Source organism: Carassius auratus, chromosome 3, assembly GCF_003368295.1.
Source record: "Carassius auratus strain Wakin chromosome 3, ASM336829v1, whole genome shotgun sequence".
In the NCBI taxonomy this organism is placed as follows: domain Eukaryota; kingdom Metazoa; phylum Chordata; class Actinopteri; order Cypriniformes; family Cyprinidae; genus Carassius; species Carassius auratus.
Window position 1 is genome coordinate 29,796,678 of NC_039245.1, and position 17,142 is coordinate 29,813,819.

General features: G+C 36.9%; 2 protein-coding genes across 3 annotated transcripts; one reads left to right on the plus strand and one right to left on the minus strand.

Annotated features, from left to right (window-relative positions):
- The first annotated feature begins 477 nt into the window (after nucleotides 1–477).
- On the plus strand, nucleotides 478–4,689 carry tubb4bl (tubulin, beta 4B class IVb-like). The gene is made up of 4 exons (XM_026218939.1): nucleotides 478–725; nucleotides 1,702–1,810; nucleotides 2,679–2,789; nucleotides 3,304–4,689. The coding sequence occupies exons 1-4, from the start codon at nucleotides 669–671 to the stop codon at nucleotides 4,359–4,361; spliced, it is 1,335 nt and encodes a 444-aa protein (XP_026074724.1). The 5' UTR covers nucleotides 478–668; the 3' UTR covers nucleotides 4,362–4,689.
- A 2,565-nt stretch (nucleotides 4,690–7,254) lies between these two features.
- Nucleotides 7,255–13,463, minus strand: crb3a (crumbs homolog 3a). Of its 2 annotated transcripts, none has more exons than XM_026218978.1 (4): nucleotides 12,989–13,463; nucleotides 12,243–12,450; nucleotides 10,262–10,302; nucleotides 7,255–9,716 (listed from the first exon to the last, which is right to left on the minus strand). In XM_026218978.1, exons 2-4 carry the CDS (start codon nucleotides 12,349–12,351, stop codon nucleotides 9,507–9,509), a joined length of 360 nt encoding a protein of 119 aa, XP_026074763.1. In that variant the 5' UTR covers nucleotides 12,352–12,450; nucleotides 12,989–13,463; the 3' UTR covers nucleotides 7,255–9,506. The 2 variants fall into 2 exon arrangements, with proteins under 2 accessions (XP_026074763.1, XP_026074753.1); XM_026218968.1 differs by having other exon boundaries at nucleotides 10,262–10,305; nucleotides 12,989–13,462.
- Between the last annotated feature and the right edge of the window lie 3,679 nt (nucleotides 13,464–17,142).

Here is a 17,142-nt window from a genome sequence, read left to right on the forward strand (position 1 = left end):
ATCTTTGTTGGTGTTAATGAAAATACAGTCATTCATTGTTAGTTCATGTAAATTCAAAGTGCATTAACAGTGCAATAACTAATGTTAATAATGCATTAGCAAATTTTGAAATTAAAATGAACTGAGATTAATAAATGCTGTAAAAGTGTTGTTCATTTTAATGCATGTAAACTAAAGTATATAACTAATGTTAACTAATGAACCTTATTTTAAAGTGTTAGCAATAATTTAGTGTCAGCCGCACTGGTCAAGCACCAATCTGTCTCTATTGCGGTTATGGTCCTGCTCCAGTCCAGTGTAGCCTCCTACAAAACAAAACAAGTTAAACAATACCATGGTAGTTTCATAGTAGTTCATTATTGTAATGAGAAGCCATTTTCCATTCCCTTTGCAATAGTTTTCAGACATGTCTTTACAGTCAGTGGTCGCCTATCATCTCCGTCCAAATCACAGGCAGCATCCTATCCGCTGTCTCCACGAGCTCAAGGTCCTCCTCCTCTCCTCCAGTCTTGTTGGTTACCATGGCGATGACGTCATCTTGCACCACAAGTCCAGCCCAGTAACGGAGTTCAGAGGCGGGCGTTAACCTCCGAGCGACAGAGACGAGCAGAAGAAGCAGCTCGAGAGAACATTCCTGCATCCCCGCCATCGTCCTTTCCTGCAGCATCATGCGCGAGATTGTGCACCTGCAAGCTGGCCAGTGCGGCAACCAGATCGGAGCCAAGGTAAAATACACCAATTATGTTGCTTTTTGAGAACGGATGGCTCAGATTTAAATCTGCACGCGATGCCCTCCAAGGCGACTAATCCACACTTCAGAGAATCTTCTAGAAACGCACTGCAGTTCGATTCGATTAATTCTGCAGCTTCTGTCATCTGCATGCACGATTTAAACGCGCATTTGTCCGATTTGGAGCTGAAGACAGACGGTGTGTTGTGCGTAGAGGAAACATCTCATTCATTGTACGATGGAGAATGAATGAATTCAACGTTCCTTTGTTTCCCCCCCTCTCCCTTTTCTAATTGTGTTAATCATGCAGTTATGGCACATTTATTACAGTTTGACCTTATGTATATCTTCAGGGTCATTCATTTTTGGTCGTAGGCTAATGAGACTGAATTGTGGGAATTGGTTTCTCCTGTCTACAAAGAATGACCTAGTTTACGTTTAATTAGCATATACGGGATAAAAAAAATTCTACATTGCTATTTAATGTTTAGCAAATATATAAAAATGCATTACATATGTATAAAGTACATTTATGCATCCGAGTCTAGACTATATTTCGTTAATCGCTGAAAGAAAATAACATAACATGGAATCCGTAAAATGCACATAATGCACCATATTCCAAATACAACTTAGAAAAACGTTCTTAAAAACACATATATGAAAATATTGATAGTGAATAATCGACATAATTTAATTATTTTCGTTGCTTTTCATTATTTGCTCAACATCGTATATTCTTTAGTATTTTTTTATTTATTTTTTATCTTACATGAAATTTTAAATCTGCATATTTGATGCTCATTTAATTCCTTATTTCTTTTTTTCTAAGAGTTAAATATTATTCTTTCTTCGTTTTTTTCTGTCTCTGTCTGTCCCTCCCCCTCCCTTTCTCTGGCCTCGGCCCTGTTGTCTCTGCTCCTCCTCCTCCTCCTCCTCCTCCTCTCTCTCTCTCTCTCTCTCTCTCTCAGTTCTGGGAGGTTATCAGTGATGAGCACGGCATTGATCCAACCGGAACATATCATGGAGACAGCGACCTTCAGCTAGACAGGATCAGCGTTTACTACAATGAGGCCACAGGTAGTTTTTGAAATATCATAAAGGTTGCAGAAGCAAGAATCGTCAGCATCTTTATGCATATTCGATGACAGCAAAAATATTTAGTCGGATCCAAAGGTGACACTGAAATTCCGGGATGTAAAAGCAGTGTTTTTATCACTAACAAATAAATAAATAATAATATGAATAAATAAAATAAAGTAATTAAGAAAAATGAATAAATCAAATAAAAATGAGAAATTCCGCCTTGGCAACTAATTGAAATAAGTTTTTACTAAAATTACAAAAGCACACAATAAAATCACCATTACTGAAATTAAAAGAACAGCTGAGTAAAAATAAAAGCTCATTCAAAATACCGGTATGAATAAAAACAATATAATAGTATACAAATAATACTAAAATAACACTGTAAAAGTGGTAATTAAGTTTTCAGATTAAAATTTTCATGACAACAGATACCTATAATTATTTGTAATTATAATTACATTTATAATTATGTTATTATAATTATTATTTTATAGTCACTAATGAAAGTTAAGCAAACCACATTGTGAACTTCTTTGCACTTACTTAAAAATGCTAAAACCCAAGCTGATACTCTTTAAATCATTCTCAAATTATGTTGGATAACATGATCATTAGGTTTGACACACACTTCATAGAGCTTGAGTGTTGCTATCATTACAGTGAAAGGAGGACACAAAGACCATTCATTCAAAAATTGTATGCTGATTTGTATAAAATACTGATTTGTATTGTTTTTAGTTAAGCAAAATGTCAGCCAATATTGTGGTCTCAGACTTTTAATCCTCACCTCGTGTGTACAGGAATTTGCATGCACATTGAAACAAATTGTATGACCCACTGTATCGGCCTCTTTGTTTAGGTGGGAAGTATGTTCCCCGTGCCATCTTGGTGGATCTGGAGCCTGGCACAATGGATTCAGTTCGTTCTGGACCCTTTGGACAGATATTTAGACCTGACAACTTTGTTTTTGGTAAGCTAATCATTCATCAAATGTTTTACAGTATCATTTTACATGCTTAGTCTCTTCTGTTGGATGCAAGAAGTAAAAAAAAAATGACATTGTGGATGCCCGCAAACTCCTGTCAGAAGACTGATGGTGATTGGTGCACTCTTATGAATGGGAAAAAGTTCAACACACAGGATGGCACAATAAGTCCCGCCTTCTAAATAAAAGAGCCAATCACTAACTGCGAAAGTCATCACCAGCTGCTGTTAGAAGCTCTGGCTGCACATTGGCTTTACCAACCTGAAAACCTTTTTTAATGCTATTTCAGCACAAGAAACACCATTTATGGAACAGTATGTGCCAGATTTTGTTGCTTGTTTGAATTATGTTATGCAAATGTAAGTTTGGCCAGTTTTTGAGATTTCTGGAGCTGCCTATTCAAGTAAATAGAGCTTGATCTTGGGTGCCAGAAACAGCTGCCAGAAGGTGTTGAAAATATGGCCTTTTCTTGAAAAGTGCTAAATGTTAATGATTGCAGGTCAGAGTGGTGCTGGAAACAACTGGGCCAAAGGTCACTACACAGAGGGAGCAGAGCTGGTGGACTCAGTACTGGATGTTGTTCGTAAGGAAGCAGAAAGCTGCGACTGTCTGCAAGGCTTCCAGCTCACCCACTCTCTCGGTGGAGGCACTGGCTCAGGCATGGGCACCCTCCTCATCAGCAAGATCCGTGAAGAGTATCCCGACCGCATCATGAACACCTTCAGCGTGGTGCCTTCACCCAAGGTGTCCGACACCGTGGTGGAGCCCTACAATGCCACGCTGTCCGTCCACCAGCTGGTTGAGAACACCGACGAGACCTACTGCATCGACAATGAAGCTCTCTACGACATCTGCTTCCGCACCCTCAAGCTCACCACACCAACCTACGGCGACCTTAACCATCTCGTCTCGGCCACCATGAGCGGAGTCACCACCTGCCTCCGCTTCCCCGGACAGCTCAATGCCGACCTCCGAAAACTGGCCGTCAACATGGTGCCCTTCCCACGTCTGCACTTCTTCATGCCCGGCTTCGCTCCCCTCACCAGCCGAGGCAGCCAGCAGTACCGCGCTCTCTCCGTTCCTGAGCTCACTCAGCAGATGTTTGACGCCAAGAACATGATGGCCGCCTGCGACCCCCGTCACGGCCGCTACCTGACCGTGGCCGCCGTCTTCCGCGGACGCATGTCCATGAAGGAGGTGGACGAGCAGATGCTGAACGTCCAGAACAAGAACAGCAGCTACTTCGTCGAGTGGATCCCCAACAACGTCAAGACCGCCGTCTGCGACATCCCACCCCGCGGGCTCAAAATGGCAGCCACCTTCATCGGCAACAGCACGGCCATCCAGGAGCTCTTCAAGCGTATTTCCGAGCAGTTCACCGCTATGTTCAGGCGCAAGGCTTTCCTTCACTGGTACACCGGCGAGGGCATGGACGAGATGGAGTTCACCGAGGCCGAGAGCAACATGAACGACCTGGTGTCCGAGTACCAGCAGTACCAGGATGCCACCGCCGAAGAGGGCGAGTTCGAAGAGGAGGGCGAGGAGGAGGTTGCCTAAATCACAACCATCTGCCGAAATATTATTCCTTCCACTCCATCCCCCACATTTCATCCTTCTCACCACAAACCAGTTCTCTCCATAAAAATTCATGGGTTTTCCCATTCAGTACCCAACAATGACAGTCATCACCCCCATCAGTGACATTTTGATGAATTGTGAACTTTTGGTTTGGTTTTGTGTTTCTGAATGTTGTGAATGCACGCCGTCAAATCCCCCTTCACATTCAAGTGAAACGCAAGTGATTTTAACTGTTAAGCCTTCGGATTCAAGAACGATGTAACTGTTGTCAGTGTCATTCTGAATAAAGGCTACTCCTACATCTGAATTGCTTCGTTGTGGTTGTTGTTTTTTATGTCACAGAGGGTTACAAGAAATTTTTTAATTAAAGGTATAGTTCACCCAAAATGAAAGTTAGCCCATAAACTACTCACCCTCAAATCATCCTACGTGTATAATATGACTTTCTTCTTTCAGATGAATCCAGTCTGAGTTGTTTAATGTCACTCAGCGGGTGTTGCAGTGCATCAGTCCAAAAGAAGTTACGTAAAAAGTGCTCCTGTAGTGAATAGATGCATTTTTGTAAGAAAAATATCCAGATTCAAAACGTAATGATCACTTTAATGTAGCTTGCACCGACAGTTTTACATTAAAGAGGCTCCGGGAGGCAGTGTTAATTTCGTTGACTAAATATTTTCGTCATTATTTTCGTCACGAATATATTTTTGCCGACGAAAACGAAACGAAAACTAAAATAGAAGGCACTGATGGAGACTAAAACTATGACTAAATTGATTGACATTATCGTCAACGAATAAAGGACGAGACGAAAATAGACTGTGACGAAAATCAAATCAGCAGACGGCAGAGATGCGAGGAATGAGCAAAAGAACCGGCAAAACAGAACAGACTGCATGAGAGAAGAGAACCAATCAGAGCCTGACTCATTGAGACGTGAAGCGAAGGTTTTCAGTTTTTATGAGCTCCCGGGAAGTCGGCATTCGAAGAGGTGATAGGGACTTTAAGCAACAGCCTCTGGTGGAACGGCAACGCCATTCTGGCGTTGTATTGCGCCTGCGCGAATTTAACTGCTACTTTGTGACGTTCTAATTTAACGGTCTACTACGGGAGAACAGCTGATTTGCCGGAGTCGCTACAACGTGAGAGGTTAGGTAAATAAATGTTATGTTTTTAGACTTATTTACATCATACAATATTAAAAACTCCTCTTCTGACAAAAGATTGTCATTTAACGCCAAAAGCAATCCTTCTCTTGCTTTTTTAAATTATATATTTTTTTGGATCTCAATAAATGAATTAATGCTGCGTTGCGCTGTTCTGTTTTACCGTTGCTTAGTGACTTTTACGTTCTTGGCTACAGCGGTGTGACGGCAAACTTCCGGTCGCTGTAGCCGTTCCATTCGCAGCTGTTGCTTAAAGTCCCTACTGTCTAAAAGAGCGACAAAATGTCCACAGCTCACTTCACGTTTGACGACGAACAAAACAAAACAAAGTGTAAAGCACGCAGAGCGCTCATTCGTGGCAAGAACACAACCAATTTGAAAAGACATTTACAGACGAGCCACCCGGACATTTTCTCAAATGTAATTTTACAACGATGTTATTTTGTTTATTGAGCTAAGCAAAATTGGAATAGTGCAGTGCGTAGATGTTGTAGCATTAAATATTACGAACTGAAAAGTACTGTAAAATAGTCCCTTCTTCAAATTAGATGCGAGCACAATACTAATACGTAATATCATGATAAATACATTTGATTAATACTAATGTTTAGTATATTTTATAATGTTCTACTTGTTGACAATATCACAAATATTTCTATATTAGTCATGTGAAACGTGAATGTTCACATCCTATCATTATACATACAAATCTAGCATTGTAGTATTTAAAACATACAATATTGCTAGACAAATGAATACCTTATAAAATCTTGTTACTTTTTTTATCCACCTAGCTGCCAACTTATTAAATATTTACTTTAAATGTATGCACTTATTGTTCAGCTCAGCTGTAAGCTTTAAGGTCCTGGACCTAACGTTATTTTTCTTTTATTGATGGTCAATTGGCAGCTAGTTATTGTTTACATTATCATGACAGTGTTTGTTGCTGCATAAAAGCTTTTGAATCGAAATAAAGACACAGTTGTGTTGAAATAAAGTTGAATTTGTGTTTTATATATTTTGTTTAAGTTTGTTTCCTATACCAGCTGTAAAAAATTGTCTAGTAAATCTGTTATTGATTTTAGTCTTATTTTAGTCGACTAAAATACCAAGCAATTTTAGTCGACTAAAATACCAAGCAATTTTAGTCGACTAAAATAAGACTAAAATTAAAACAAATCAGATGACTAAAACTTGACTAAAACTAAAAAGAATTATAGTCAAAAGACTAAGACTAAAACTAAATTAAAATTTCGTGTCAAAATTAGCACTGCCGGGAGGATGTCGTATGAGGTCATTCGCTGGTGAGTCGCGTGAAAACCAACCTTTGTTAACAGGAGCAAAGGAAGCAACGTTTCCTCCCTTTTACTCTTGGCTTATGTCAAAATCCTCTGACATTTTTCTGTACAAATTCTTGTTTTGTTCTTCTAATTAGTGACCGTTGTTTTGTTTTGATCTCTCCCCTGTGCTTCCGCGTTCTACACTTCTGAGAGACGCATTTGCGCAAAGCTGACCTCATACGTCACATGCATGGAACTGCTTCTGTTTACAACAGTGAACGCAAGCTACATTAAAGTGATTATTACATTTAAATAGGGTTATTTTTCTTACAAAAATGCATTGATTTGCTACAAGAGGACTTTGTTCAACCCCCCCCCCCCCCACCCACCTCCCAGAGCCTTGTGAGACACTTTTTATTAGGGATTGATGCTTTTTATCTAACTTCTTTTGGACCCACTGAGTGCCATTAAACAGCTTGAAAGAGCAAAGACCATTTTCAATATAACTCTGACTGGATTTGTGAGTAATTTATGGGCTAATTTTCATTTTTGGGTGGACTAACCCTTTAAAATTAGTGGTACTCAACCAGGTGGACACAGGATGACTTATTTATTTTAAAACAACTGCCTGAAAGAGACACTAGACCACTAGAGAGCAGTGTTGCTGAAAACAACGTGCTGAACATGCTTTTCTTAGCTCTAGTTCTCACAATAAACTCTTGCAATGTTTTTGGCAAGAAAATCGGTGAGACACAGCCTAATTACTATACTATGCTTATTAAGAAATATAATCCTCCATGCACACCCAGATATTATTAAAGTGTCAGCACTCATGGGATATTTATGTAATGTCATAACATTTCAAAGAAGCCTAGCCTAGCCATAACAGTAAACAGTACATCAGTTTGCACTAGAATTAAGATAATAAAATGATTAAAAAATCAGCAACATAGAGCAATAGCAGAATGTTTTGTACAGCTCAAATAATTCTAAGCAGATGACACACTACAAAATAGCTTCACCTACTATTGTGTATAAAGAAATAATGCCCAATGGGTAAATAGACCTTATGAGTCAAAGGAACAAGTGTGCAGCCGTCTTTACAATTTTGTCTTTGAACTGCCATTTTAGTTGTAGTTCTGTACAGCTGATGTCATAACAAATGTCAGTACACTAGAAAGATTTTGAAAATGAGCATTTCATTTATACATTTGTATGACATTACCTTCATGCTGTGGAAATACAAATGGAAGACAGAAGACAACCAGCACAGCACAGTCTTGCTAAATTCTACATTATAGAATACACACCTGTTCACCATATCACCCACAGCAAAATATTTTTACTGCGTAGTAACATTCTCTTATATTAGAGACTGCATCTTCAGCGGAAGAATAACACTTAATGAATTAGCTTAATAAAATAATGTTTTAATGATAATTTGTCCCGTCTCTTCAGCTTTTTAATATAGAAAAAGAGTTTTATAAAAGCAAAGGCACTTGGCCGTGCTGCTCTGTAAATATAGTGACTGCTGGGCATAACAAAACCCATTAGCATTTATATTTATTATATTCACAATATAGCATTACCTTTGTGCCTTGTAATCTTAAATAAAAACGGCACGATTTAACAGATTCTAAAAAGCTGAAATTTTTTGAAAAAGTACTCCAGTGAAAAAAAATGCATGAAATATTTGAATGTAAACATTCGTGCTATGATAAAAGAATCAAGAATGATTCCAAGTCAATTCACTGTTGCACTGATCAAATTTCTGGTAAATTAATACTAGATTAAATTATTTAGATTGAGAACATTACTGAGGTAAATCAAGACAAATGCCATTTCTCAATCATTTGAAAAGTTTTTTCAACAAACATATGAGAATGAACATCTAACATCAATATTGTGAGCAAATTGATCTGAATACATTTTTTAAAGGTGTAGTGTGCATAATGTAGTGCCAACAAACAGAAATGCAATAATAATGACTAGTGTCCGTTTCACCATTGGTCAAGCTGATGCCATTTAAAGTAATAATTCAGCCAGAAATGAAAATTTTGTCATCAAAAAGTTGACGGTACCCATTAACTTCCATGGTATGTTTTTTTTTTTCATTTTCTTTTTTTCTATGTAGCTACTGTCAAGTTGTTCAGTTACCAACATTTTTAAAATATAATTCTAGTCAACACCAGGACAAATTGAAAAACTTGAGCTTGAGTAGATGACGCCAGAATTTTCATGTTTGGTTGAACCAACCCTTTTAAGCCTGGCCCATTCTGAATGTGAAACAAACAAACTGCAATTCTGTTTCGTGCCACTAGGGGCGCAGAAACTACATGCTTCACCTTTAAATTTCTCTCTACACTACATACAAACATCAGCATTTTTATGTGTAAAGCAACCGTAAAACAGGTAACACATCACAAAATGAAGTATTCAGAGAAAAGCTACCAGGCTAAAATGGCATAAAATGCTAGAGAGATACACGTGCAGATCAGTATGTTGCCTTTTGGAGAGACAATCGGTTCCTTCAAGTTTCTTCCAAGTAGTCAGACTTTAGCCAAAACATAGGGCTAAGTTTGTGCCTTTAGAAATGTTCCTTAGTAAATGTTTATCCGTTTAACCATTTTGGAATTCAGTCACTTTTATCATGTGCTGTATGTTAGTCATAAACCAGTGTGTTAAATCAGTCTCTCCTCCTTGGGTAGTTTCAGAGCGTCAGGCGTCTCTACACTACGCACTCCTGACTGCTCCTCTGCGCTGGGTCGGTACGTCCCTTCCGTCTGTCTCTTCTTCTTTACCACGCAGAACAGAAACAACAGAACCGCTGTTAAAATAGCCAACAGTCCCAGGACCACGGTTGGTACCACAATGGCCACAATATCAGGGCCCTGGTCAAAGAAAAGTAGGAATGTTAATCAGCTGAAGCAGTAGAACAGGATGCTAAACTGCATTAAACACTGACTGGTTTAAGGTTAGTTGCATGTAATTATGCATAATTTGCATTTGCACATGCATTTTATTACTATACTACTGTTATTGGTGTAGTAATAACATGTAGCAAGGGCAATGAAAAGTGAGAAGTAATAATATGTTAGGTTTTTTTTTTTTTTTTTTTTTTTTGCATTATGAATTAGCCATAAACATAAAAGTTATTTGTTTCAGGGGTTTTCTTTTAAGAAAATAATCATTTTACTCACCAAGCATGCATACAATTGTTTAAAAGTGCTTTCACAAAATAATAATCAGCTACTTTTTTCAGCATTGATATTAATAATACTTTTTATCTTGAGCAGAAAAATCAGCATATTAGAATGATTTCTAAAGGATCATGTGAAACTGAATAAACTAAAATGATTTATAATTTCTAGACAGATGATGCACTTGAGGCTTATATATGGAGACACGACTACACCTCAGGAGAATCTCTACTTACTGCGCTGGGAGCTGTAGAGTTACTGGACATTGTGGTCATTTCTAGTGCAAACAGAAAACATTACAATGAGATTGCAATCAATTATACAGATTTTTGATGCAGACTCTTAATATGACTTTGGTATTCATCCTATAGCTCACAAATCTTGCATGGTTTTTTAATGCAGCGTTCCAGCTCAAGGTAGCATTTTTTGGTTCTTTAATATTTATGTGCCAGTTTCATTTCAAATCACATCACTATGCTGTGCACCTATGCCACTGAGCTCAATATTAAGGCTTTATTTCTGAGAAAGAGAAGCAAAGATATGAGAATGAGAACTAAATGTTAATAAAAGAGGAACTTTAAGTTTTCTCCATGTCGATTTGTGTAAAGTGTGATACATCCGCAGCGTGGTGGTGAAATCTCACAGTTAATGAATTATCGCAATATTATGAAACCCAGTGTTCAGAGCTTCTTTTTTTTCTTGTCTTTTTTCTGGATATTGAATATAAAAGAAATTGATAAAATTGAGAGAGTGAGACAGTTAAATCTTAATCATAAATGCCTACACAAATGAGATGTAAAAAAATACATAGTAATAAAAAATACTGCACTTGTTAAGTAATTACATTGCCTTTAATCATGTGGTGCTGTATGACTGGTTGATATCAAATCCATTTTATATTAATTTATAAATTTATAAATTATTATCATGGTCACCTTGTTTAATAATAATGAAGCAAAGTATGAACTGGTGCCCTATGCTTAGCCTCAATTCTGTAAGGAACAACAAATCCCTTAAACCTCAAATAATCTCAAAATTTGGCAACTTTGTAAAATCTTTGTAAAATGCACTTTGACAAGCCATAATGTGCGTTCGAAGGTCAGGGAAGAAGTAATGGTACAAACTGCTAACTTGACTGAAAATAAATGTTACACTTGCATATTGAAGATAAAACACATATATAGAAGAGAGAGATCGAGAGAGAAAAAAGGGAAAGAGAGTGGGAGGATATCTTTAAAAAAGGGAAAAAATGTTAATGATTCACAGGAGCAAATAATCCCTCAAGGGCAAAAGTGCAAAGATAACTTTAAAGAATGAAAGAAACTTGAGTCATGAAGCATGTGTAGCATCGTATTTTTGTTTGCGTGACCATTTACAGCCCCACTTATGAATCTCACAAAACATGTTCTATTTCAAAAATGAGAATGAAAATACAAATAAATTGTATTTTCTATACAGAAAATTACACCTCTTTATGGCCAAGCCTCAAATTCTCATTGTCTTTAAGTCAGCATCAAAGGTGTACAACTAACACCACAATAATGTCACACTCTCGGTATTAAATACCACATTTTCCTCAATAAACTCCTAATTTGGGGTTTATTAATAGTTAGTAAGGTAGTTGATATGTTTAGGTATTGGGTAGTAAGGGATCTTCAATATGGTCATGCAGAACATGCTTTATAAGTACTAATAAATAGCAAATATGCTAGTAATTTTCATGCTAATAAGCAACTAGTTATTATTAAGAACTGTGTTATATTTAAAAAGTGTTATATTTCACATTAGTATACAGTATCGTTAGGTTAGAATAAAAAAAATTGTTTTGCAGTTTGAGTATTTGTGGCTGAAACGTACCTACTTGTCTTAAAAATAAAGTCACAATACATCACAAAAGTCACAATACAAAAAAATCTTAATGACCCTAAAACTTGGTCTGTTTTCTGTAAGGACGATAGTAATTCTTAGTATCGTTCTTGTGATATTCAGGGTTTTTATGACACTTCTGCGGGAAACCGACATGCTTGAGCTTGTCTGCTCCAGAAACAATCCTGTACTCATTTAGTACAAGTTAGAGGAGTGTTAGGCTCTTGTGTTCAGATTAATCTGATGCAACTCCACTGAGCTGTTGAAATGCAGTGAGTCTAGCAGTGATAAATAGGATACTCTCAAAGTTCAGTTTTGGACATGACTGCAGAAGTGGAGCGAGGGACTCACCCTGGGCCGAAACATTCCTGAGAAGCAGCAGCAGAAAACTCCCTGCCAAAAGCCCAACCTGCCGTATCATCTCTGGATTGATGGAGTCAGTCTGCACCTCTACCCTCATCCAGAAGGGCCTGACGCTCCGGGTAGGGTGGAGTGGAGGTGATCAATAAATCATGTCCCAGATCAAAGAATAAAAATAGTCCTATCTGTCTCCAGCAAGCTGCAAAAGAAGAGTAGAAACGTCTGTTATGATCTGAAGTTGTTTTGCAAACGTGATTGTTCATATTGTGTGCAACAAACTAGATCAGTTAAAGTAAAAGTGATTAATAGGGAACCAGATTATTTAGCTTGCTAATCTTTGTTTATGATCTCCTAAATTACATTTTATATAATATATATATATATATATATATATATATATATATACACACACACACACACACACACACACATGCACTGATTCATTCCATTAGACCTTAATGTTTATGTGTAAACTTTTTTTATGAGTTTCAACTTTCAAAAAATCACCATGTGTCAATCATTTTAAATATTTCTTAAAGCTGTACTGGATGTGTTTAACACCTAACAGCTGACCCTGGCCATCCTAATAGAAAAAAAGGCAACCTACCGGTATTTATATTTCTGTTCTCAACTAACGTTAGCCTTTTTCCAGTCCACGACAAGCACATTCCTTCTTATTTGTGTTGCTAAGGAAACATTCGTCCATATTAGACACATAAACAGAAACAAACTCATACCTGTGTTTCCACCTTCATAATCCACGATGTTTTCCGACGAATAGACTGTATGTCCAATAGATCTGACCGCAGCTCGCTTCCGCCTCACCTTACCGGTGAAATGAAGTATTTAAACCGAAACTAGCGCAATACTCCGGCGTCCCGCTCATAATAATAATAGTACATTGTCCTTCGAGATCCTGCTCTGCTATCAATGGTGGTCTTGTGCGGTTGGTATCCTATTTACTAGTGTGTTGAGTGAATGCTCGAGCTGTGTTTTTTCTTCTTCTTCCTAAATTCTCATCGCTGATCACATGGTTCAGTGTCGTGTTACAACACCTGAGTCCAGCTACTACCTGTGGCGCGAGACAGTCGCGCTATTGTACGCAGACATGCACCTGCTCACCGAGGCGATGCGCGCTCTCGATCAGTGACTTCACTGACACACATCATCGCTGATTTCATCTTTATGCTCTTGCTAATTTAAATATTTCGCGGATGTCAAACGGTTTGCATCTGACTGATTTGAGGTTTTAAATTTAAGCTATTTTTAGCTGTCATTAAAGTTTCAAGAGATTTAAATAGCACTATACCTCTCTTTCTTATCAATACCATCGGTTTGAAATGTTATTTTAGTGTCGCCACATCCAGTGGTAGCGAATCAACTTTTAATCTTACAAGAACAAATTCTTGACATACCACAGTTCCGTTAATCCCTTTCCTCCTGTCCTTATAGGAAAATTATTAACCACTTCGCTACTGTTGCTTCTTTGACGATCCACACACAGAAAAAAAGAAAATTAGCATTAAACTTTCCCATTGAGACAGTAAAACGTACGACAACAACGAATAAAATAGACAATATAATAAAAAAAAAATATAATAAAAAATTTACAACAAACTTGACTATTGAGACAGTAAAATGTAGACTACGACAACAACAATTAATATAATATAATATAATATAATATAATATATATTTGTATTTAATAATTTAGCAGATGCTTTTATCCAAGGTGACTTACAAATGAGAAGAGCAAATAGAAGCAATTCAGACCAATAGGAGGGCAACAGTGTTCAAGTGATTTAACAAGTCTCAGTTAGTCTAGCACAGTACACATATCAGTTGTTTTGTTTTTGTTTTTTTTTTCAGAAAAAGAGACAAATAAAATAAGAATATTAGCATTAATTAGTCAAGTGCTGACGAAAAAGATGAAATGAAGATTCCACCAGGTTGGAACAGTCCAGGTAAAGGTCCGTGAGAATGATTTGTGATTCTTTGGGATGGTACCACGAGACTTCATTCATTTGCAGAATGTCAGCTTCTGGAGGGCGCATGTCTGAACTATTGAGTTTAGGTACTTTGGTGTAGAGCCAGTAGTTGTCTTGTAGGCAAACATCAGTGCCTTGAATTTGATGCGAGCGGCTATCGGCAGCCAGTGCAAACTGATGAAGAGACGATATAATTAAAATGTACAACAAAAGCAGCAATTATAATAATAATAGGCGCTAAAAAAATGCATTTGCTTACATAAGATGCAGAAAGTGTTTCACAAGTAGGCCTAGGCTATAAACACTTGGAGCTTCTGAAATATCGTGATCACTAACAACATGTAAAATGTGGTGAAAAAATAATACATTTAAACAAATTGTTGCATAGTAATATTCAGTTATTCTTCTTTAACTGTCAGCTGTTTCATCTTCATCTTAACTTGAGTTAATATTTTACAACCTCTCTAATAAAAGACATTTCATTAGCCTACTTGATACACAGACACAGATGGTCACTGATCCTTCTGGAATCTTTCACAATTCAAATTTAATTCACAATAATAAAAAATTTATAAAAAAATAAAAACTAGCAGGTTTTACTAGGTTAATTCTATTTATCAAGTTAACAGTTTTCACATTTGGTTTTTAATAATTCAACAAGAAGACGCCTCATTTGTCTGCTAGCGTGAAGCGCATTCACAAGAGCTCTAACGGTTCGGACATTGTGTGAATCAGAGGTAAAAAAAAAAAACAATATTAATACTGTTCAGTTTCTTGCATAGACTGATCGTTTTGTGTCTTTACACATCAATGTTTCATCACGAGCTGCAGGGTTTAATTTGGATTTGTCTGTGCATGTTTTTTTTGTTTTTTTTACTCTCATAGATTCTGCTACCATTGCCAAGTATTGTGCTGAGAAACTGCAATGACTGAAGTTAAAAAAAACATAAATTGTGTTCTACTGAAGAAACAAAGTAACTTAAATCTTGGATCCCCTGGGGGTAAGCAGATAAACATCAAATGTTCATTTCTGTGTGAACTATCCCTTTAATTCGTGGCCATGATTTAGTTAAACCTTGTTGATTTAATGACTGTAATGATTTTTTAATTAAACCTAAAAATATTATGTTTATGTGAAATGTCAGATTACCTGTAGCTTACTGTATTAGTGTTAAAATGTGTTTAATGCTCATTGTTTTACCATATTAAGTAGGCTATAAATCATCTTTTATAATTAAACTGTACTGACTGCCTGGTTGCACCACAGTATTTGTTATTAGCTTGTCAATTTGGCATTGTTTTGCAGTGAGAAATGAGATGTTTGGCAGTTTTAATTGTTCAAATGTAGGCCACATCTGCAGAGCTACACCACATAAATTCCATGGTTATCATATGTTACATTCTGTCATGTTCTGCATTTTATGGATTTGGTTAGTTACAGGGACCTGAGGAGCATTTGGTGGTACTTTACTTTCACATTACAGACTAACTCATAGTAAAGATTCACCAACGATTAATTAGTGATTACATTTCAAATTATTGTATCTTTATCTTAAATGTATATATTCAGAAATGTTCTATCTATCTATCGTGTGTGTGTATATATATGCGTGTGTGTGTGTGTGTGTGTGTGTGTGCGTGTGTGCAGGCACGTGCACAGGTAGGGCTCAACCTGTGCAGAGCACATGCCCTTTTTGCCCTTACACTCCGCAGTGCCCTTTTTTTGGTGGTGTTTTTTTTTTTTTTTTTTTCAATGCTATTGGTCACCATTTACGTCTGTATGTCTGTTTTACAAATATTTAGCAAATGAAAGTTCTTAAAACGAGCTTGTGTAAATCTAATTCGATTCTCAAACTGTCAGTAAGCTGATAACTCCGCCCCCTCTATATTCATTGAATCGACTGAAGTTCCACAGCAGCCGCACAGTAGACAACAGCTGAGCTGAACAGTTTTGCGAAGGGTAAATAAATATCTTGTTTTTTGAATAAGTACTACTAAACACTATGTCTATAAAGGCTCATATTTTATTTATTGGATGTCTGTCTGACTGGCTGAGACATGTGGGACGCATAGACAGTAAAAGGTGGGACGTCGCCTGAGAGAGAGGGCTAGCATTTGCCATCTAGTCATAGCCAATACATAGCCAACACTTAAATAGCCTGTGCATATAGTAGCATTTCATCTTTTATAAAATGCGATTTTGGCCAAATGCATTTTACCACAGGAAAAACTGAGCGCTCCGTCTATAGCCTATAGCTAAAAAAACTAGTTTGTAACCTGTAGATGAAAATGTAATGTGATCCCGGCAGCGGCAGGCGCCATCGCCGTTTTAATGACGGACAAAAAAAAATAAATAACATTTACACGCATTCGCTGGTCAAAAACGATATATTGATAACAACAACATATAATTTGTTTTTACCATCGGAAAATCATAACAAGTTTCGTACTGGAATTTACACAAAGCAGCGAGTGATCCTCGTCACCTAGATAACTATATTTCTAAGAAATTTCTTCTTTGATTTATGATTGCTGATACACTTAATTTTTTTAACATTTAGGATAATCATGTTATGGTATACTCTCCGTATACTCTCTGTATAAAAAGTAGTAAAACATGGTTTTACTACAGTAATGTAGTAGTAACTAAAAAAAATTACAGAAGATCACTGTGAAATCTTTATATTTTATCATGCAGAATGTAATTCATGATTCATTCCAAGGCTTCGTTTATTTGATCCAAAATACAGCAAAAACAGTAATATAGTGTAATAGTTTTACAATTTTAAATAACTGTTTTCTATTTGAATATTTTTTAAAATGTAATTTATTTTTGTGATCAAAGCTGAATTTTCAGCATCATTACTGCAGTTAGTACTCTTCAGTGTCACGTGATCCTTCAG

Excerpts from the sequence above, each read along its gene's own strand:
- tubb4bl (XM_026218939.1), top strand. The coding sequence starts at position 669 with ATGCGCGAGATTGTGCACCTGCAAGCTGGCCAGTGCGGCAACCAGATC. Across the intron at positions 726-1,701 it reads GCAACCAGATCGGAGCCAAG|TTCTGGGAGGTTATCAGTGA; the intron begins GTAAAATACACC and ends TCTCTCTCTCAG. Across the intron at positions 1,811-2,678 it reads TTACTACAATGAGGCCACAG|GTGGGAAGTATGTTCCCCGT; the intron begins GTAGTTTTTGAA and ends CTCTTTGTTTAG.
- crb3a (XM_026218968.1), bottom strand. The coding sequence starts at position 12,351 with ATGAGGGTAGAGGTGCAGACTGACTCCATCAATCCAGAGATGATACGG. Across the intron at positions 10,306-12,242 it reads CAGGAATGTTTCGGCCCAGG|TAGAAATGACCACAATGTCC; the intron begins GTGAGTCCCTCG and ends TTCTGTTTGCAC. Across the intron at positions 9,717-10,261 it reads ACTCTACAGCTCCCAGCGCA|GGCCCTGATATTGTGGCCAT; the intron begins GTAAGTAGAGAT and ends TTCTTTGACCAG.